Source organism: Salminus brasiliensis, chromosome 9 (genome assembly GCF_030463535.1).
Source record: "Salminus brasiliensis chromosome 9, fSalBra1.hap2, whole genome shotgun sequence".
Taxonomy (NCBI): Eukaryota; Metazoa; Chordata; class Actinopteri; order Characiformes; family Bryconidae; genus Salminus; species Salminus brasiliensis.
Window position 1 is genome coordinate 35,246,511 of NC_132886.1, and position 22,410 is coordinate 35,268,920.

Sequence of the window (22,410 nt, forward strand, 5' to 3'; positions counted from 1 at the left end):
ATAGATTAACCACTTGTGGCATGTTTAATCAGCTCGTAGGCCAGATGGTCCAGGAGTATTCAAGGATGAAAATCTGGGGCACACAGCAATTCAAAAAAAAAAGCTTACTCTCAAGGGGTTTCTAACATGGGCATGACACAGCCTATAAAACCAACCAAGACAGTTTAGTTTGCCTTAATTAGCAAAAAGCAATAGAAAGTGAAAATGTCAGTGAAGATAAAGATTCCAAATATTGAGTAGTCCAACTCTATGCTGCCCAAACACCTCTGACCTGTTAAGGCACGGACTCCACAAGAACTCGGAAAGTGTTCTGTGGTATCTGGCACCAAAACGTTAACAGCAGATCTTTTAAGTAAGAGTTGTGAGGTTGGAGCTGCAATGTGAATTAATGAGCCTTGGCTGCCCATGTCCCTGTTGCCGGTTCACCAGTTGTCTTTCCTTTGACCACTTTTGGTGGGTACTGACCACTGCACACTAGGAACATATGCTTGAGAAAACAATTATGATAATCACATAATTATTCAAGAAACTAAAGAACCCAGACCTTAAACATATGGATGCCCTGACCACAGCGCTCTTGTTTTTTTTTGTTTTGTTTTTTTTGCTGTGGATGAAATAAAATATATTAAGATGGAATATTAACTGAGTGATTAAAAAAAAGAAACTAAAAAAAATTTAGAAATCATTTAAAGATAAAGATAAAGATTTATTTGTTTGCATGCTCTGTTGGGGGAGGGGGATCAGGCTTGTGAAATCAATACTTGATCAATTGATTTTTTAATAATAAATATTACAATATATAAATATTGTAGTATTTGTTAACAAAAATTAATATTTGTAAAAACAAATGAAATTCACACAAAACTGATCGAAAGGCAGCGTTTGAGGTGCTGATGCCACGTTCAAGCCGGTAGGAGGCGCTACAGGCGCAACACGCCGGAAGTGTCTCCGGTTCCTTCCTCAGATTTACAACATGGAGGCGTTTTTTTTTTTTACATTTTTACGAGAAAACAACAGAACTGAGATAGACATCGAAGAGTGAGGCTTTCTTCCAGTGAGGCGGGGACGAGCACAGAGTCTTCAGAGTTGAACCCCGAACCTTTGCGTGCTGGAGATTATGAGGGGAATAGAAAGGTCACATTCTATAGAAACACCGTAAAGCCTGTTGTCAGGTAAACAGTGACACACTACCGGTTTTTACATGATAAAAACATTTTTGAAGCACAACCAGGTATCTCATAAGCGATGTAGCTAGTATTTCTTTAAATGCACTATTTTAAATAAATAAAGGATTGAAGTTATGATGTTAACGGGGTTTCTTATTCGCCTTTTCCAGTCCACCTTAAATGGTGCAGCAGTTGCATTACTGGGCCTGTGCAGGACACGACGCTGTTTGCTCCTTTTAAGGTGGAACGGGAAATATAAACGACTTAATAATAATTTAAAAAAAAAAAACTTTCAGCTTCATTTAGAGTGTATACAATAAATGTACTGTACATGTATCTCTTTTGAAAAACATCTGAAAAACAGAAAGAAAAAAAAACCTACAGCAGCTTGTCATTTTAGGCTCGTGACCAGCCTGATCAAAATAGCCCACCAGCATCGCCAGCGTGACCTATCTATCTAGTCAGGGACACTTGCCAGCTTGATAACCAGCTTCACAAAACTGTAAACATCATAATCAGCTGGTTGACCAGCTTTTTTTTTCAACCACCTTAATCATTGGAAGGCAGCTCATTACAGAAGGTGAAACTACAATAGCTTATTATATAAGCATAGAGATGGGTAGACGTCTATAGTTATATGTGTTTAGCACTATAATTCTTATGCTATTATTATATAAATATATTGGTTTTTTTTGGTTTTTTTTACATTATGTCAAATGTAAACAGACCAATAGAAATGCTCCAAAATGACTTGGAATAAAATCTAGATTGACCAAATATTTCGTAGATCACACTGTTGTGTTTATCTTATTATTCATGTTTTTTTTTATTTATTATTATTAGTGTTGTTGTTGTTGTTGTTGTTTTGTTTTTTTTTATTTTAGAAAATGGCCTGGTTCCATAATGCCCTGACCCAAGATGCGAGCCAGCAACAGCCTTCCTCCATGAAGAACCTAATGACGGGTGAACCCACACGACTCGAGTCAAACTTCAGCACAGCGATGCAGGTGGCTTCTTCCAACAGCCTGCTTTCTCCATCTATTACGGAGTTCCCTCCCGTGTCACAGGATGTTATGCCTCCAAGCCTAGGAGAGCTCTCGTGTACCTCTTCCCTAAGTTTGAGGGCAAGCCACGATCCTGTCCCGGTGTCTTATGTGACTCTTCAGGAACAGCGGTGTGTGTTAAGCTGGTTCCTAGGCTGGGGACCTTCTCAAAAAGAGCGCTTTTTGCAAGACCTGATTTCAAAGGCAGTGCCAGGAAAAGTCAGTAGCTTATTGGAGCAGCTCAATACTCTCCAGGTAATTTATTTATTTTTTTTAATTATTTGAAAAAACGTCATCTTGTTTTGCTGTTTTATAACAATAATCTGAGGACAGGTCTCATCACCACCATAAACCGGTCCAGTGCATAAAAAATGCAGATCCAAGCTGCTTACAGAAGCTGTGTAATCTAATAATGTCTATTTCTGACTATGTTTTAACATGAGCTGTGTCTTCTCTTGTCTAGTAGTGCAGCTCTTTCACCTTTTGTGATACATAGGAACAAATTCATGCAACATGCCACTGGATTTACCAGATTTACCTACCAAATAACCTAATAACTAAGGATTACCAGATTGTATATATTCAGAAGGTTTATTTTGATCTGTTTGGGTTGATTATGATGATCTCACAACCGTACGCTTTCCCTGATAAGCACTAAGGTGATGAGGCTAATTGTGCCCCCTTGTGGAAAATCTGTTGTTCTGTTGACTGTTGTTCACAATTTGGATGTTTTTGCCTTTTGTATTCCCTTCATTGTCGATATAATTGACAATACAATAGTTTTTTTAAATAAATAAATACAGAATTAAATAAAATATAATATAAAATCATTTTAAGTGAGGTCAATGCAGTCCATGCTAGTGTTCTCACGGTTAATGAAATGGAGAACACATGAGTGCAATGAAAGTGTAACCAGTCACTGGTTCATTAGTATTGCTGGCTATAAATACACCAGGAAGACAAAAGGGCACACCACGCAAGAAAAGGTTATTGAAAAGTCAGTGAGTATAAAAAAGTTGTAATTCAGTTAAATCTATCATCAAGAAAGGGAAGGAATGAGAGCAGGCCATCCACGCAAACTGAGTGACCATGCAAGGAGACTAGTGAGGGAAGCCACCAAGACACCTCTACTACTTTGAAGGAGTTCAATTAATGCTGCCACCACTACGCTTCACGGTGGGGATGGTGTGTTTGTGGTGATGTGCTGTGTTTGGTGTCTATCAAACATAGCGTCTAGTCCAGTTGACTTTGGAGTCTCTCTCACATTCCTTTTGGCAAACTCTAGTCAAGATTGAATTCTTTGCTACTCTCCCATTACGATTGACTGATAAAGAATCCAAGCAACAGTTGTCATATGCAGAGTTTCTTCAGTCTCAGCTGATGAAGCTTTTAACTCCTTCAGAATAGTCACAGGTGCCTTGGTGGCCTCCCTCACTAGACTTCTTCTCACTACCTAATTCCAGGCAGATTTTTGTTATTAATACCGCAGTGGTAAACAGGGGGTGATGTGCTTTATAAAGCTTTTGAAAATAGTTTATATAAAAAAGAGATGCACCAAAATAACAAACGTTTTATACTTTTAACCCATTGCCTGTGTGTGTCTATACAACAGTGTTTACTGCAGAAACATCACTTTGTAAATAACCTGAGATCCTGTTAGTCTGTTATCTGACTGTTATCTGAGCTGTTCAGCTTAAAATCTTTTGTCATATAAGCTTTTACTTGACCTACACACACATTTACATTTACATTTACGGCATTTAGCAGACGCTCTTATCCAGAGCGACTTACAAAGTGCTTTGCTATTTACCCAAGAAAACCTCAGCTAGTTAGAATAGACTAATACAAAAGATACCTCCAAGCTTAGACATTGCTAAACACAATACAACAAGGCGACCATAGAACTATTCGTCCAAGTACTCTCTGAAGAGGTGGGTCTTCAGTCTGCGTTTGAAGACAGCGAGCGACTTGGCCGTTCGGACATCCAGGGGCAGCTCGTTCCACCACTTTGGTGCCAGGACAGAAAAAAGCCTGGACGCTTGTCTTCCGCGGATTTTGAGGGATGGTGGGTCGAGCCGAGCTGTACTTGAAGCTCGAAGGGCTCTTGGTGCGGATCGGCTTGGTGCGGATCGGCTTACACACACGCAATCAGTAACTTCATTGAATTTCACTTTTACACATTTCATAACTTCAAGCATACGTGTACATACATGGCAGTTTTGCAGGTTTGACTTTCCTTCCTTTCAGTGATAGTCGTTTGGGTGTTAATAGCTTTATATTGACCCGCAAATTCTTTGTTTATCATACAAAGTGCAAACCAATCCCTTGAGAACGCTCATTTTAAATCGTGACCACACAAGAAAAAAATCTAACAGTGTACTTTTTGAAGGCCAATGTTAGTGACCCCTCTAGTTCTGATTGTAAAGGGAAAAAAAGTGTATATCTAACTATCCAATAGTCCAAATAACTTTTGCAGCTTGTTTTTAGATTTCTAACCCATTTGTTGTATCCTTTGTTTCTCTCTAAAGGTAAAAGACCGCCCACCCAACATTTTTGAGTGTCAGCTGAGGCTGTGGACTCAGTGGTTCGAGACTTGGAGTGAAGACGAGAGAAATGCTTTCTTGAACAGCTTGGAAGAGAGGGATCCTATCTTTGTCTCTCATTTTTACAGAGGACTAGCTAGCACTGCAGGAAGAGACTGATGGCCTTGTTTTTTTGTATTTGTATACTGTCATGCAAACTTGATCAAGAAAGTGCAAGAAAAGCATTCAGATGTTGGCAAATGTGACTACTCTTGATAGCTTTTGACAGGCTAGCTTAAAGTGCCAAGACTATTGCCAGTATTAACCTGATTGTGCTGGTATTTCAACTGTAGAAGACGCTTTTATGGATGAGGCACATTAGATGATGAACTGTTTGAAATGGTGATGATATCTGGACCTCGATCTGGACCTCCAGGCACGTTAACGTAATGCGTTCCAAAAACATGTTGGTTTCTCAGGACCTCAGTGACTTCAAAAAGCCTCTTAAATTCTCATTAAAGGAATGTGTATTCTGTATTTGCATTCTTGAAAGCATCTCTTGATCCCCTTTTTTTCTGATACTGAGTTTTGTGGGAGGCTTACTTGAATTATGGGAGTTGCTGCCATGCAGGTCAGTTACGCCACACCCGGAAATGTGGGAAGAGATAAGCTGTGCCTATATAGGAATCTTCCCGGAGACACGTTTGCATATGTAAATGTAGCTGCTTAGTATTCCTTTCTGCTGCGTATCAGTACATGACTGAGTTTCCTTATCCTGGAAATACACACTAAATGTGACATGTCTACACTACACTGTAGTGTCCTTCATACGACAATCTTTTTCAAGTATCCCTTTATGCAAATGATTTGTAACTTGAAGGATGACCAAACATTCGTTAAATTACAATTACAGTTACCTATACTTCCATGATTGGTTGCCAAATGTATTGGATGTATTTGATGACCTCTATCAATATGGCTATGTCAGCTGTGTCCAATTGTATACTGTTATTCAATTTACATTTTTAGTTTTTATTCTCAATTTTATCCGCAACCTCATCCCACAGTTTGAGGTCAAGAGACCACCTCCAGAGTTCGAACTTCAGATTGCTTTACGATTCAGGCTTCTATAGAGCTTTTTGATCAAACAGTTTTTTCCCATAGGAATGAATGGAGTACAAATGTTTGCGCACCCTTCTAGTAACACCCAACCACACACATGGAGTACCACAGCAACCACTTGCCAACACCCTAGCATCAGCTGTGGCACCATTACAACCACCCGGGATGCCAAAGCTACTGCCTAGCAAACATCTAGCAAAACCCTGACTAAAAAAAACGTCATACCAACCAACTGAAAAACTGTGGCAACCTCTTAGCAAAAACAATCCACTCTAGTAACCACATAGCCTCAGCTCAGATGACTGTCAACGGCTTAAAGATGAGCACCAATGAGTTCTAATCTCATATCACTGCGTCCTTCTCAAGGAACATACAGTCTCCATACATCAGTTGATCTTTGAGCGCCTTAACGTCCCTGACAGAGAACAACTTGCTTAGGCCGTGCTGAGGAGAGGTTACGAGCACATCACTGAATATAGCTTATTGTCCTGTAGTTTATACTCTTGCCGATGTCTCAGTTCCACCCCACAACAGCAAAGACAAAGACTCCCATAATCACTGTTTGTGTTGGACATCATGTAATTTGGCCTCCACCTTAAACCCATCTGTGCAGTGAGCATACACATGCACACTAGTGCATTGCCGCAGCCCCCGGGGAGCAGAGAGGGTTAAGGTTCTTGCTGTAGGGCCCAACAGTGGCAGCTTGCTGAGCCCGGGTATTGGACCCACATCCCTGTCAGCAGTAGCCTGGTGCTCTTAGCAATGAGCCATCACTGCCCCAAATAAAGCATGTCAGAAGTGTCCTGATAAAAGCCTTTAGCACAAAGTCTCAGTCCCTTGAACCTGAAACATAAAGAGCATCCTAAAAAAAGAACCTCACCATGACGCAGCCAAAACCACAGAGAAATCTGTCTATGCCACGATTGTGACGTTGTGAGGGCAAACCAAAGATGTTAGAGAGGAGAAACCTTGATAGAACAAAGGCTCAAAAAGGAAAATCAGTCCACTTTAGAGACGAGACCGACAGATTTTTATAATAAAGAGCATGTTATTAATCTTTGAGACAATTAAACAATTAGTGTCAGGAGTTTTCTGGGGGTTTTTTTATGCACCAGATAAAATTATATATAAAAAGCTAATAACCAGGCAGCATTCATTGGTTCAGAAAAACAATAACATTTGAATAAATACAAATAATATTCCCACAAAAATAAATCACATAAAAGTTGAAATTAGAGTTACAGAATTGCTAGAAGTTGGGGAACATTAGTAGTGACCGTGACATTTCAATGATCGGTTTTAAATGATCTGCGTTTGTTCTTTTAATATTTTCATTGGGGTTTACATTTATAATTACCCACTATGACTAATTCTAAGACCTATGCATCTTAGACTAAAACAAGGCAATCATCTCTGCTTGTTTTTTGACCCACAGCTGTATTATTACGTTAAAATTGATTATGAATGTATCTGAATTGTGGAAAGATGATCTACATAATTAAATTATCATTAAAAGGCAGCTTTATGGAATCATATGGCAAGCTGTTTTAGCCTAAAATGCCACCAGCAATACATTTACAGCATTTAGCTACACTCTTATCCATGCTCAAGGGCCCAATGGTGGCAGCTTGCCGAGCCTGGGTATTGGACCCACATCCCTGTCAACAGTAGTTTATGTTTACGGTGGAATTAACTTTAATCTCATTGGACGAATATGTACGATGTGCGGTTATAGAAGTCAACACATCCTTCACAACTTTGGAAAGAACACCCCCAGGTAACTGCGAACCATTAGAATGTGGAGCAAGAGGCCTTTGCTTACTTCTACTCAAAAATGAGGAGAATTTCATGTACACTGGGATTTTTGTCACTGCTGGTAGACCCGTATGACCGTACATTTCTGTATACCAGCAAATTCAGCTCCTTCCTTCACATTATGGCCTTTGGCACGCCCAAATGCAATCACTCCTTTTGGCCAATCATTAACATCTGCTTTGCCACCCATTTTCCACACATCCAACCAGACACTCACTGCACTGTACCAATCTATAAATCCCATCACACACCCACAGGTACTTATAGCCCGATTTTCCTTATGCAACGACATCCGCAGGAGCCTAAACTTACTTGCCTTAATCAAGCAAGGTGACTAATGTTTTTTTGTCTGGGGAGCTTAGTTTTGAATAGTAAGAATACTATTAAAATCTGAAACTACAATTTCGCTAGTCAGACTTACTGTATAGATATCTGAAATGACAAAAAGATTAACATTCTTAACATGCATGACTAAATGTATCTGATATAGAGAACTGGTATTTGACAATGAAGGGCCTGGACTCTGTTTCAGTAACTTGGCTCTCGAGTTAATAAGCCTGGGACTTTAAGGGTTAAATGACAGTCCATGTACTAAAGATTTTAGGTGGTTTTCAGAAGTTCATTTTACATACAGTAATTTTAATGGATTTAATTAAAACACATAAAGTACAAACATTCCATAGTTGAGTAAAAGTAGAAACGTTCTGAATTGATAGAGACGTTCCTTTGAAATTCTGGTCCATATATTGACATGACTGCTTCTTGCAATTGCTGCAGAATTTTCAGGAGCACCTCCATGTTGTAAACCTCCCATTGTCCCACTTCGGCATGCTGTTTGGGAGTTAGCATTTGACTTAGGGCCTTCATCTTTCTTTCTTGGTTGTATAGTTTTCCCCCTTACCTATCCATGCTTTTACCCCTCCAGCACCATCATTTTAAAGCCCCTCCCCCCCGTTATAATGGCTAATGCGAACATTACCTCAAGCTGCTGGCTTTACAGCAGATGTTTACAAAGACTTACAGCTCAGCTCAGTCTCTATAAAATCACTCCAGTCTACAGTCTACAGTAAAGCCTGTGTCAGTGAACACCACTCACCTCTTTAGTGGTGACCTTTTGTCCAGATACCATGTCATCTTGTGCAACACTGAGATTACAGTGGAGTGTGTAAGCAGTTGACCTGTGACATGATTCAGGTACTTAAGCTCTGTAGTCAAGCAAAGTAGTTAAATGCAAGAATGACTATGAGCTTAACCTGCAGAAGGACAAAAGATTTATATACTTTCAAACACCAGTCAGCCATAAAATTAAAACCTGTCTAGACCACTGAAGGATTACACACATATTGTTTGTGCCATGCAAGTATATGTATGTTGTCCCAGTCTTAAGGGACCATCATCTTCAATATGACCATCATGTTAAGTAATTGGTTGCAATTTCTTAGTTTTCAATGATTCCTTAAAGTGTACAACCAATAAACGGCACTAGTTGTTGGTTATATGACCTAGAGAACCAGTCCAGGCCTGCAGTCTGCCCATTTTCATTTGCTGTGAGTTTGAAAACTAGGAAGATTTAGCAGGCTCTGGAGGGGTAGCGCACTGTTCTACTGTGCAGCGACACCTGCACAAATATGACCTTCATGGAACATGAAGCCCTTTACCACAAAATTCAGTATTGAGAATGTTTTACATATAAACATGTCTGAAGCATTTTGGAAACATGTCCTGTGGTCTTTAACAGTGCTCACTTGCTACATTAAACCCATTTATTTTAAAAGAGTAAGGACTGATCAGTTTACCACCATGATATATGCCATATAAGCTGCTCAAGCCACCAGATCCTGCTGGCATAGGCTGTTGTATTGCTACAACATGCCTGCCAAGGGCTCATGTTAAATGACAGAAATGGTTTAATCTTGCTAATGCTAACTAATTAGTTATCATTACTGAAATGATCTATTTGTTCATCTACCAGTGAAATGTTTCTACTGCTACTGGCTGCAACACAAGCACAAAGATCAGCCCACACCCATGCTTAACAGTTGGAGAGAGTTCTTTTAATCAAATTGTTTTTCCCTCCAAATAGTTTTGCCAATTGCCACCAAAAGTTCTAGTTTAACCTAATCAGGCCACAATCAATGGATTATACTTGTTCAGATGTTCCTTTGAAAACATCTGATGCTGAACTTCTTGAGGACACAGGATAGGTTGTCTTCTGATGTCTCCAGAGTCTGTTAAATCATCCTAAACAGATCTTCCAGACCTCCTCCTTTCTCATTTCTGTTGACTGCCATTTCCGAATAAATGGGAGTGCTAGGCAACTGCTTATTGTTGGAACAAGGTTTGAGGAGTCAGTAGTATTTAAAAAGCTTTGATAATTGCATCACTCCACCTTTCCTAACAACAAATGTGAACAAGCCATTGCCCTAACAAGTTAATTAAGGCCTGAGGTCTTAGAGCTCAAATCTTTTTGAATGCCCAGAATTTCTGCGCTCCTTTCATTTTTTACTCTACAATTATACAAAACACAAATAGAAATGTTGGTGAGGGGTTTGGTGAGTGTTTGCATAACATTGCACTTTAAAAGTCATGCATTTTATTAGTGGTGAGGTTTTAATAAATATATATTAAGCTTGAAATGCACGTATTTGCAATGGCTCTCTCTGGGAATGACATTTCAGTATCAGTCAACCTACAGATATCCAGGCTATTGGTCAAAATATCCAATACTGCTTGAGTATGAAGAGTTATAAAGAGCTATTAAACTGTTATTTTTAATATTATAGTGTTTTTTCAGTCTATTTTACTAATAAGAAAAAACCCAGCTCTCTATATAATAGAATAGTCTCTATCACGTACGTTACGTAAGTGGGGAAGTTTTGCATGTCATCCGTGAGCCAGCAGAGTCAACAGTACGCTCTGGCGGACTGTGAGTAACGGGGGCAGGATTTATAGAGACGTGTTTTGATATCCGCTAAACGTTTTTACAGCGACCTGAAGAGGTAAGGCTAACGCTGCTGTGGTCACTTGTGGTTCAGCATATTTGGACACAGGCAATGACGACGCTCAAGTCTGTCTTCGTGCTCGACTTTTCTGTTCCACCTTAAATAGAGCGGCAGTTGCATTCTGGCCGCTCAAGGCTCCTTATACAACTGCCGCACTAGTTAAGGTGGAACGGCAAATTCGTAGCGCTGCTACTGCTACAGAAGCTCAACGTTAGCGAGTCGTTAAGCCAACTTCGCTTCTTAAGACTATACTTCCGTATGTAACGCATTTAAAAAAGGAGTTTGGAATAACGTCAGTGAGTAAAAAAATCCACGGAAGTTATTTTGCTACCGTGTAATATGATTCATAAACGAATCATTCCATTGAGTCGGTTCATTTCAGACATCCAGCTGAATCGAACATGTACACTAGCTACGTTTACGTCCGTGTTATGGATACAGTTAAATTAGTGTGTGGGTCTATATTATCTATCAATTTGTAATATCTTTGTTTGTTGTGAACACCGCCACCAGTGCGAAATGAGCCGGTTGAATTGCTCGAGTCACTAAAACAGCCAGTTCCAAAGAATCGACTCGATACATTTGAATCGAAATCACTGTCATATAATCATTAGCCCAAAGTTGCAGCAGCTCCAGGTCCGTACAGAGATCGTTTTATGCGGAATGGCGACCCAACCCAGTGCGTTTATGCAACTATGCAATTATACAACTCGTCATTATCATTAGATAGGTGTGTGAGCTGCCAAAGCGGCGAATATGTTTAGGGAGCGTCCCAATATCCCTCTCCTTGTTTTGGCTGTCTCTGGTATGTACAGTAGCCTAAAGTGAACAGTGCAGTAAAACAGGAAAATCTCTCTATATATAGATCCTAAATACAGAACTTAAAAACTCCTAATTCAAACAGCCAGGAAACTTATCTTGCTTGTATATATAAAAAAATTACTATTTTTACACTGGTAGTCTAAGAATAATTTACTATTTTAAGCAAGATCACTTTTTAAAATCTCCAACAGTTTTAGATAGATAACAAAAAAAAATAAAAAAAAGAAAAGGCAAAGGCTTGGTTTATCACTGGCTGCAACACAAGCCCAAAGTATGACTGAACCACCCCATGGTTAACAGTTGGAAAGGCATTCTTTTCATGAAATTCTGAAACCTACTTTTGCTTGATGCTGAATTTTGTGGCCATCTTCTGATGAAGGTCTTTACTCATGTAGCTATTTTGACAAGGGGTGTCCAAACCGCTGAATGCCACTGTATACATGTATTCATTAATATTCAAAGGCCCGTACCCGACACTTCTTTATCTAAACATCTGCTGTAGGCTGGAATTAGATATATGTCAATTTTTACATCACAAAAACAAAATATGTGTTTACACCCTACATCACACTCTTATAAAAAAGTGAAAAATATTTAATATAATAATTTTCAATTATTTGAGCCCTTTAGTGTTTATAGTGCAATTTCTTTGGACAGAAAGACGTTTCGTTGTTAATTTGTTCACTTTGAGGTCCTAGTGCAAACTCTCAACCAGGCTATTTATGTCTACATTACCTAGTACACATCCTTTAATATAGTCTTCTCATTTTTTGGGACCAAAAGTGATAAACTGTTCGCTGCTTTGTTGGGTCTAGGCTAGTCTTTGAATGTAATAAAATATAATAAAGATGCATGTGTTTTTGTTAGATGGCGCTTTCTGGATGGGTGTGCGTGGTGACCGGTGCTTCTCGGGGCATTGGAAGAGGCATTGCATTACAGCTGTCTGAAGCCGGGGCTACGGTCTATATCACTGGCAGACAGATGAAGACCCTACAGCAGACTGCAGCTGAGGCCTGTTTACACCTGGCATTAACATCTGAATATACCTTGACGAGAATCTGTTCACACTTAAAATGCGTCCCCAGTGTGACCAACTGAGAATAAAAAGCACACCAACTGAGTAAAAAGCACTCCAACACATACAGCTATCCTGTTTTACTTCCTGTAAACAACAGTTTCTCACCCGAATAGTCCTGCTGTGGCAGACTGTGAACAGTTCAGAGTAACAGTGGGGGTTCTTGGCATTCTTTGACTCAAATGTAACCCTGAAATGTAACATTTGGAACAAGTTTTGCCCTAGAACACCTCAGGAAATATGTTTATCAACCTCATTGTGTGTGGTCATAAAGAGCAAGGTCACTCTGGTCAGGCTGGTCAACTAGAGTGATTATGCTGGTCAACCTTGTTAACCAGCACTGTCATGTTGATCGACCAGCCTCATCATGCTGATTGATCATCACAGTTATATACTGGTCATCCAGCTTGAGCGGGCCAGGCTGTGTAATCATAGCCGAGCTTCATCGTAAAATAACCCTTTAACCGTTTACTGCAGTGAGCTAGTTGCTGGAAACTTCATTGAACTTCATGGGGTTACATAATTTGGTATCACTTTACTTGGGTGGTCCATTATGGATGCTTTGTAGATGCTCACCTGACATTCAACTAACCTTCAACTGAATCTGTATTAAATGCAACTGAACTCTAAATTGTATGTAAATGACTGTTTATAGAGTGTAACCCTGCACCAAACCCTACTACATTGCACTTTGGTTGCTCGAGCCAGAAGGTTTCGGCACCCCTGCACTAGACCTAATTGAATGTGTGTATCAACATAATCACAGGTGAATGAGAGAGGTGGTCAGTGTCTGCCAGTGGTCTGTGACTCTACTAAAGATGACGAGATTAAGGAGCTGTTTGAAAAAGTTCGGCGTGAGCAAAACGGAAGACTGGACATCCTTGTGAACAATGCGTATGGTGGTGTGCAGGTCAGTTACATCAAGTCAAGGAGCTCTTTTGTCAATCCATCTGAGTACAAGTACACAGTGGAGCGAAATCATGTTCCTTCAGGACCTCCATGGTGCAACAAGGAACAGAAACTGTACAGCACAGATACATAAGTGCAAACATGGAATCAGAACGCTACAATAATAATGATAAATACAACCGACTGAATGTGTGTGGTGGGAATAAGGTGCAGAGGTATGCAACATGCTATGACATATAGGTATATGCAGTCAGCTTTTAACATACGTGAACACACCAGTTACTAAGGTACTTAAACCACATATGGAAATATATGCCAAGATAATAACTGCACATTTGCATTTGCAGCTGGTTACTATTCCTTCCTGCTGCACGGCAATACTTTACTGACTTTGCGTTTTCAAGTCTGGTGGTGCAGCTAATTCACATTAACCCAGCAAGTTTGATTTAATAGGCTGCCCAGAATCACTTCAATTCATCAGTGAGAATTAGTAAACTGGAGTTGATTTTGAGCCAAATTCTTAAAATAAAATAAAAATCCACAAGGAAATTATTTATTGCCAGTGTCGAAATCAATTCTTGCTTCTTAAAAATGGGATTTTTTTGGACTCCTAGCCCTACAAATGAATGAAAAATGTGCAGTAGGGATGTAGCAATTTAAATAATAACTCATATAGGATTTAATTCGATGTATACTTTTTTTTTTTTTTTTAACACAGAAATAAGTAGTAACTAAAAACATGCCTTGTGTTAATATGCAAGTGTTCCTGTTGGAGCATTCAACAATATTAGTTCAATATTTAAACAAAAGCTGTGCATTTTAGCCACAAGCTAATATGTTAGCACCAAACTAAGGAAATAGCCATAAGGTACAATAATACAATATGAGTGATTCATTCTATATGTTATTGTCTTTTTTTTTTTTTAAGCAAATTTTTGACAACTTGGGGAAGACCTTCTGGGAGTTGGATCCTACTATTTGGGATGATATCAATAACAGTGGACTCAGGTAGTAAGCATATAAACTCTTAATTGATAAATATATTTATGTATTGTATTTATTGCAAACAGTATACTAATACCATGTAGGGTCTCCCTTTGCTCCCAAAACCGTCTCCATTCATCATGGCATGGATTCCACAAGATGTTTGACACATTCTTTTGAGAATCATCTTGATGCTGAATATCAGTCGATCTGATCTTTGTGTTTGTATAAATATTACAGACGCACAGTTTAGATAAGATGAGCTGCTGATTTAATCCGTTCAGTAAAATCCCTGTATGTTAATTACCCAACCCATACTAACCCAACCCCCCCGTCCTCACATGCAATGCTCCCGTCATTGGAAAAGAAAAGACCAAGACACGCCTCCTCCTTTAGTTCCTCTAAAACACATATAGTTAAATCACTTTGCACACTTTGGTACACACTCTTTAATGATCTGTTGTTGTTTGTCGACTACTGATGTTAAATAAGAAAGGTGAGCGGTTCTCCCGCTGGTAAAACAGAGCGTTTCAGTGATATGCCACTGGCCAGTAATGTCCGTTAAAGGTGCCTAGAGGACACCAGATGGCGCTCTGAACACTGTGGTTTAAACAAAGACTCAGGACTGGTATTAAAATAGGCGATACCTCATCAAATAAAATATATGGAGCTGTTCAGATACTAATAACAGTAATAATAATTTTTAAAAAGCTAAATATTTTAGTTTTGACATTTTTGCACAGGCCCGAACTCTAAAGTGACAGCAGAAACAAACCTAGTTTAACCAGTTAAAAAAAAGAAAAAAGAACATAATAAATGTGCAGCTCACATGTTTCACAATGTTCCAACCCAATGCTGTTTTGAGAACAGCTCTACAGACAACTTTTGATATTCATGATATCCGCTTGCATTGCTAAACAGATTCAACCAGTACAGCTCAACAGACATGCCTGTCTTGCTGAGTAAAACATGGAATAGTTCTGTAAATCAACAGTATCTGAGTCATTAGAGGCTGGTACTGTTGTAACTAATACCTCAACCATACATACTAATGTTGCTAACAATGAATTGGAACTAGCCTGACTGAACCGTCACTGGGCACAGGCTTTTTGAAACACCATGAGACGGCAGTAAAAATTCTAAATTGGTGTTCAGGGACTATAGGCTGCATACCCCAAGTCCCATTGGGTTAGCACAGCCCAGAGGACAGGTTTTAGTGGAATTCCCATTGTTTCTGGAAACAGATGGCATTGTTTGAATTAACATTTCCTATAACAACTATAGATGTTAGCAATGCCATACTAATGCCAGTGTCCTTTGTCTTTTCCAGGGGGCACTATATCTGCAGTGTGTATGCTGCCCGGTTGATGGTAGATCAGGGCAAGGGCCTTATAGTTACCATATCATCCATGGGAGGCTTAAGGTATCTCTTCAACGTGCCCTACGGGATTGGCAAAGCTGCAGTGAGTACAGAAGTTGTTCACATTTCACCTTATATTTGAGTCTCATGTACATTTTTAAATCATATTTATGATGTTCTAGGACTAATGAGAGCACTACATTGGCCTCTCTATTTTTTATGATTTAAAAGGGTTACTGTACTGTAGCAGAGCTGTGCAGTCAGTTTTTGATGTTTCTGCTTTGTCCTCACATTCCAGTGCGACAGACTGGCCGCAGATACTGCAGTGGAACTGAAGAGCCGAGGGGTGGCTTCTGTAAGCCTCTGGCCAGGTGCGGTGAAGACGGAGCTCATTTCCCAGAAGATCATTGCGAATGAGAACAATTCCGCCATCGACCCAAAGGTAGGTCACTAACATTAACTAAAACACAACACAAACACACAAGTCTGTGACACAAGTATTTTCAGTATTCAGACAGTAATTTTGTGCACTGTGTGAGTAGCTTGAACAGTGGATGTGTGGACTATTATATTCTAATTACAGCACATTATATTTCTCTCTTTAACTACATTGCACAAGAATTATAATATTATAGTGAGATTTATTGTAGTGCAGAGATTTTAGTGTAGTGCCAGTCATTCAAGTAGTGAGAGATTTTAGTAGTGAAAGGTGTAAGGAAGAGATTTGTAAGAGATGGGAGTTGTTTTCCTTTTTTAAATGGTTATTATAAACATACAGTGAGGCAAAAAAGTATTTAGTCAGCCACTAATTGTGCAAGTTCTCCTACTTAGGAAGATGAGAGAGGTCTGTAGTTGTCATCATAGGTACACAACTATGAGAGAGAGAGTATTTGGTTACCCACAAACAAGCAAGAATTCAGGCTCTCACAGACCTGTAACTTCTTCTTTAAGAAGCTCTTCTGTCCTCCTTTACCTGTATTAATGGCACCTGTTTGACCTCGTTATCTGTAAAAGAGACACCTGTCCACAGCCTCAAACAGTCAGACTCCAAACTTAACCATGTCCAAGACCAAAGAACTGCTGAAGGACACCAGAAAGAAAAATGTAGACCTGCACCAGGCTGGGAAGAGTGAATCTACAATAGGCAAGCAGAATGGTGTGAATAAATCAATTGTAAGAAAATGGAAGACATACAAGACCATTGATAATCTCACTTGATCTGGGGCCCCACACAAGATCTCATCCTGTGGGGTCAAAATCATCATGAGAACGTGAATGATGAATGACCTGCAGAGAGCTGGGACCAAAGTAACAAAGGCTACCATAAGTAACACACTACGCCGAGAGGGACTCAAATCCTGCAGTGCCAGGCGTGTCCCCTTGCTTAAGCCAGTACAGGTCCAGGCCCGTCTGAAGTTTGCTAGAAAGCATATGGATGATCCAGAAGAGGATTGGGAGAATAGATGTCTGGTCAGATGAAACCAAAATAGAACTTTTTGGTAAAAACTCAACTTGTCGTGTTTGGAGGAAGAAGAATGCTGAGTTGCATCCCAAGAACACCATACCTACTGTGAAGCATGGGGGTGAAAACCTCATGCTTTGGGGCTGTTTTTCTGCAAAGGGAAGAGGACAACTGATCCGTGTTAAGATAAGAATGAACGGGACCATGTATCGTGAGATTTTAAGCCAAAACCTCCTTCCATCAGTGAGAGCATTAAAGATGGAACGTGGCTGGGTCTTCCAGCATGACAATGATCCCAAACACGTTCAGGCAACGAAGGAGTGGCTCTGTAAAAAACATTTCAAGGTCCTGGAGTGACCTAGCCCGTCTCCAGACCTTGCCCTGCGACGGCCCAAAACAACATACTGCTCTAGAGGAGATCTGCATGGAAGAATGGCCCAAAATACCAGCTACAGTGTGTGCAAACCTGGTGAAGATTTACAGGAAACGTTTGACCACTGTCATTGCCAACAAATGTTTTGTTATTGACCAAATACTTATTTTCCACCATAATTTACAAATAAATTCTTTAAAAATCCTACAATGTGATTTTCTGGATTTGTTTTTCTCACCTTGTCTCTCATAGTTGAAGTGTACAAGTGAAGTGTCTGTGAAAATTACAGACCTGTCTCATCTTTATACGTAGGATAACTTGCACAATCAGTGGCTGATTAAATACTTTTATGCCCCACTGTATGTTTGACCTAATGTACCTTTTACATCTGGTGTTGATCTTCTAGTGGAAGGAAGTATTCAGTCAAGCTGAGTCAACCGAACTGAGTGGAAAATGCATTGTTGAAGTGGCTAAAGGTAAGACTACACTGGTACTTGATCTATGCCACTTGTACCCATTTGTACCCACTTGTACAAAACACAGCTAAAAATACTAAACCTACCTCCCTGCCAGTTAATCAGAAAAAATAAAATCTAATATATAAAATAGAATAAGGCACTCACCCCCTACTTGTACCCTTGAGAAATTTACATTTCTTTAAGCAAGATTTCACGAACAGGCTAACAACAGGTTGGTCTGGTCGATTGGAAAGCACCCAATTGCAGTCCTCCAGTCACGCTTTAAAGCCCACTTCAGTGATCCTATAAAAATGTGTGAGAGCAAGAGCATATGGGCTATAAGGTAGAATCTTTTCAAAATCTTTATTGTAAGTTTTCTGGATAATAGGAATGAAAATATGTTTTTCAAATTGCATGACTCTCTTTCTTTTCTCCCAGACAAAAATCTGATGTCATTCACGGGGAAAGTCTTGCTGACATGTGATCTTGCGAGGCGCTATGGGATACAAGACATCGATGGTAACTGATTGCATCCCTTTCCAAAACCTTTGAATGTGCCCGTGTCTTTTCTGTTCTCATGTTCCATGACATACCATAGGCAGCTTATGCCTGCCCAATATCATTTACTTCACTCCAATACTGGATAAACAGAGGGCATTATTAATAGCATGACATATTGAGTCAGACTTCTGGTGAAATCTGGTGAAAACTCCTGTACCTTTTAATGTCACAACATATTTTTTTAGTAAAACAATATATTGCAATGTGTGTTTTTTCCAATATTGTGCAGTCCTAGTTTCATTCTAGGATTAGCTCAAGTGAAATTTGGTAGGAGACCACTAATACGTATCCACGTGAGTGTGCCTACTGCTTAAGTCACATGTCATCTGAATTTCCTGAAGATCAGTGGAAAAGGAAAAGTTAGTTCTCTCATTATTAAGTCTTTATTTTTAGTAATATTTTAGTGATATGTTGTCCCACTTTGAAAGTACAACCCTGTTACCCAAATTAAAGAGAATGATTCATTTAAGTAAATCATTATAATGGGAAGGATGCTTCTTTTTTTTTTTTGCTAATTCTGTGCTATGGTCTGCAAAACTCTATTTGGATCGTCAATGCCAGCACTACATGAGGGCGGCCTCTTTAGAGGCCAAATCAGTAATGCCATAGAGCTGACAAGTGACCGTCCACTCTTTCAGTGGCTCTAGTTCCAGAATTGATGAGTGGAAATTCTGCTTCTAGCTGACAGAGACTGCCTTACTCTATACTTTTCTGGCCAAACCATGTGGTTGAAATTTCCATGGACACAGTGACATTACATCACTGGAATGTAGAACTGGAGTCCACTATGGCCCTCGCCAAACACAGCTACTACTGCATTAGTGCGACCGCTTGCAGGGTCCAGCTGTGCTGGACTATATTCAAGATTTTATGACCGGATATTGTACTTAATGCCAGGACCACAGCTATAACTATCCGCCAGCATAGTGCTAACGACATGGCGAAGTAGTCACACACTTGCTCCACAGCTCACTGAGTTCGTTTGAAACAGATTTGTTTAAGTGGATTCTAGCATTATTTGGCCCATCATCTTCAAAATGGCCTCTTTGGTGTGGCTTGAGACTAGTGTGATTTATGCATGCAGATTACACAATGCTAACAGGTAAATTATGACTTTGGTGACTTAGCTAACGTTAGCTAGCTGCATTACCTTGTAGCTGTAGTGCAAGACTAAAGAATGAAACTGTTGCATACTTATAACGAGACATTGTGTGCGCACTGTCTAATGGGTCAAACCAAAATGTGGGTCGCTCGAAATTGTCAGCGAGGGTACGTTAAAACTAGCATGAAATGGATGGATTGTTTAACTGAGTGAAAAGATGTAAATAAAAAGAGATTTTTGTAGAAGAAATGAACTAAATTTCTGTGAGATCTCATTCTAAAACATTCTCTCTCTCTCTCTCTCTCGAAGGTAAAGAGATTGTAGATTATACGTCTCTGAAGTTCCTCCTCACACAGTCGCCGTACATGTCTTGGCTCTCTGTCTTCATTCCCTCGTTTATCAGAGTGCCACGGTTTGTCTTCAGCTTGGCCACCAGCAAATTCTGATCTGCATGAAGAAGCTCATTTTCCTACTGTTAATACTGAAGGAAACCTGAAGGAAAATTGAAGGAAACTGTGATAGCAAGCACCTATTAATGCCAAATAACCATCAAATGCAAATAAACACTATGCTGTGAGTAGCTACTGACGGACATTGATTGACGCTGATCGGTCAAATAGATGCAATGTGTTTTGTACCATTTAAGTACGCAACTAAAGGATCTGCTTTACATTTTGGAACCCCTTCAGGTTTTTTTTTTTGCTATAATTCTGACCAGTATGTGGACTGTATTTCAGAGGCTGATCTAGAGTACATAGAGAATATTCTAAGCAGACAAATGCAGATATGGTATATTTTTCTTTTTCTTTGAATGTAATTTCCATTCCAAACTATGAGTATGTTTCTCATCTTACTCAGTTTTCTTTCCTTTTTTCTTTCTTTAAAACCTTTTTGTACTTGACTGTTATTGATCTACACATTAATTTCTACAGAAATGGGGTTTTATTAAATAAAAAAATATTAAATTAATTCATGTCTACAATTTTGTCTGCCTTTTTAATTTCATATTTTCTCCAAAGGTGACTAAAGCCAGTTGTACCTAATAAAAAAATGGACTCTTTAATGGTCAGGCATAGTCAACACTGGGGTGACCCATACACATACAGTGCTATGCGGAGGTTTGGTCAGCTCTAGTCAGACTTACTGTTACTGTGAATAGTTCTGTGAATAGAAGATAAACTGATCTTCAAAAAGCATGAAGTTAAAGATGAAACCTTTTTTTGTAAACATAAAGAACATTCGCTTTTTAATTTTGTTTTATAAAATCAGATTGGGGGGGAAAAGGACACCACGACAGAGACTGAGCACCCCAAAAGGTTCAAGCTCTCAAATAAACTATATGAAGATCTCAGAACTGAACTATTTTGTTAGGACTATGACTTGTTTACATTCATTGTTAGGAAAGACCATAATAATAATTGTACTTAGCTCTAATGCACAAGCATCACGCTCACTAGCTGTCCAATCCTGTTAACTGAGGTCTGTCCCACAGCTCTAGCACTGTTCCTCCTGAAACACTGGTCATCATCTGCCATCCAGGCCTAAATAAACCATCCTTCAAAGTCATATTGATCTTCTCCTCAGCCTGGTATGACCTTATTAAATTCTCCAATCAGATCAACTTTTACCACCAGATCCTGCACAGAGATGTAGCTATGTATTTTACATTCACTCACAAATGTGAATGTTGGCCAATTAGTTGGTTTGGGCTGTAGATTTGGATATCACTGGCACTATAACTTGCCACACTGAGTATTATAAAGGCCGCGTTTGTTTTGAGTGTGGATAACTCAGGGGGAATGATTACCTACACAGTGGGTTAAATGTCAAGGCAATAAAAGGTCGAGTTGATCTAACGAAGGTCATAAACCTTTTACTACAGACCAGAAAAGGTAAAGTGGTGAGTAATAATGGCTGTAAATAGCGTTATGCTATACTGCTATATTGCAATGTTGTTGTTGTTGTAATATTTAAAAGAATAATAATGTTATCAGTGGCCTAGTCAGGATGAACAGACAGAAATTTCACCAACCCTAAAATACACAACTATTTACAGCTGCCTTAACAACATGGCAGAGAAGGAGGTATTCCGGTGTGGGGTAAAATGCATTGTTTAAGTTTTGTAAACTGAGCTGCTTTATGGTTGCCTTTAGCTTACGTGCTTTATACGTTTGCATGTTTTTGATGTCACCAAAGTACAACCTTGAATGAAAATCTTCTTATTCTAGGGCTCTAGTCTAGTAAATTAATAATAATTAGTATCAATATTAGATTGGCCTAGATTAGATTAGATTTCAATTCAAGATGGCGCTGCGAGTGGCTGCCTCGGCACAGAGCTCTCTAGTAATTTGTACGTTTTTACTTCTTTTGTGTCCTTTATGCAACTCAAACCCCATTGTTCCAGAGACAAAAGACCAGGAAAGACCAGGAAAACACCAGGCCCAGACAGTGTGCCTTAAAACCTGTGCTGTACAACTGGCTCCAATTTTTACAAACATTTTTAACAGATCACTGGAGCTGTGTGAAGTTCCTTCTTGCTTCAAATGCTCCACTATCATCCCAGTCCCCAAGAAATCCTCCATCACAGGACTGAATGACTACAGGCCTGTCGCTCTAACATCTGTGGTCATTAAA

The 22,410-nt window shown here is 39.4% G+C and overlaps 2 protein-coding genes across 3 annotated transcripts; both read left to right on the forward strand.

Moving 5' to 3' along the window:
* The first annotated feature begins 988 nt into the window (after window positions 1-988).
* On the forward strand, window positions 989-5,268 carry c9h14orf119 (chromosome 9 C14orf119 homolog). Of its 2 annotated transcripts, XM_072686947.1 has the most exons (3): window positions 989-1,172; window positions 2,051-2,464; window positions 4,738-5,268. In XM_072686947.1, exons 2-3 carry the CDS (start codon window positions 2,054-2,056, stop codon window positions 4,909-4,911), a joined length of 585 nt encoding a protein of 194 aa, XP_072543048.1. In that variant the 5' UTR covers window positions 989-1,172; window positions 2,051-2,053; the 3' UTR covers window positions 4,912-5,268. The 2 variants fall into 2 exon arrangements, with proteins under 2 accessions (XP_072543048.1, XP_072543049.1); XM_072686948.1 differs by having other exon boundaries at window positions 989-2,464.
* Window positions 5,269-10,538: 5,270 nt separating this feature from the next.
* Window positions 10,539-20,745, forward strand: LOC140562539 (dehydrogenase/reductase SDR family member 1-like). The gene is made up of 9 exons (XM_072688277.1): window positions 10,539-10,667; window positions 12,360-12,503; window positions 13,334-13,477; window positions 14,405-14,484; window positions 15,791-15,923; window positions 16,119-16,262; window positions 18,062-18,131; window positions 18,552-18,632; window positions 20,086-20,745. Exons 2-9 carry the CDS (start codon window positions 12,360-12,362, stop codon window positions 20,220-20,222), a joined length of 933 nt encoding a protein of 310 aa, XP_072544378.1. The 5' UTR covers window positions 10,539-10,667; the 3' UTR covers window positions 20,223-20,745.
* Window positions 20,746-22,410: the final 1,665 nt, after the last annotated feature.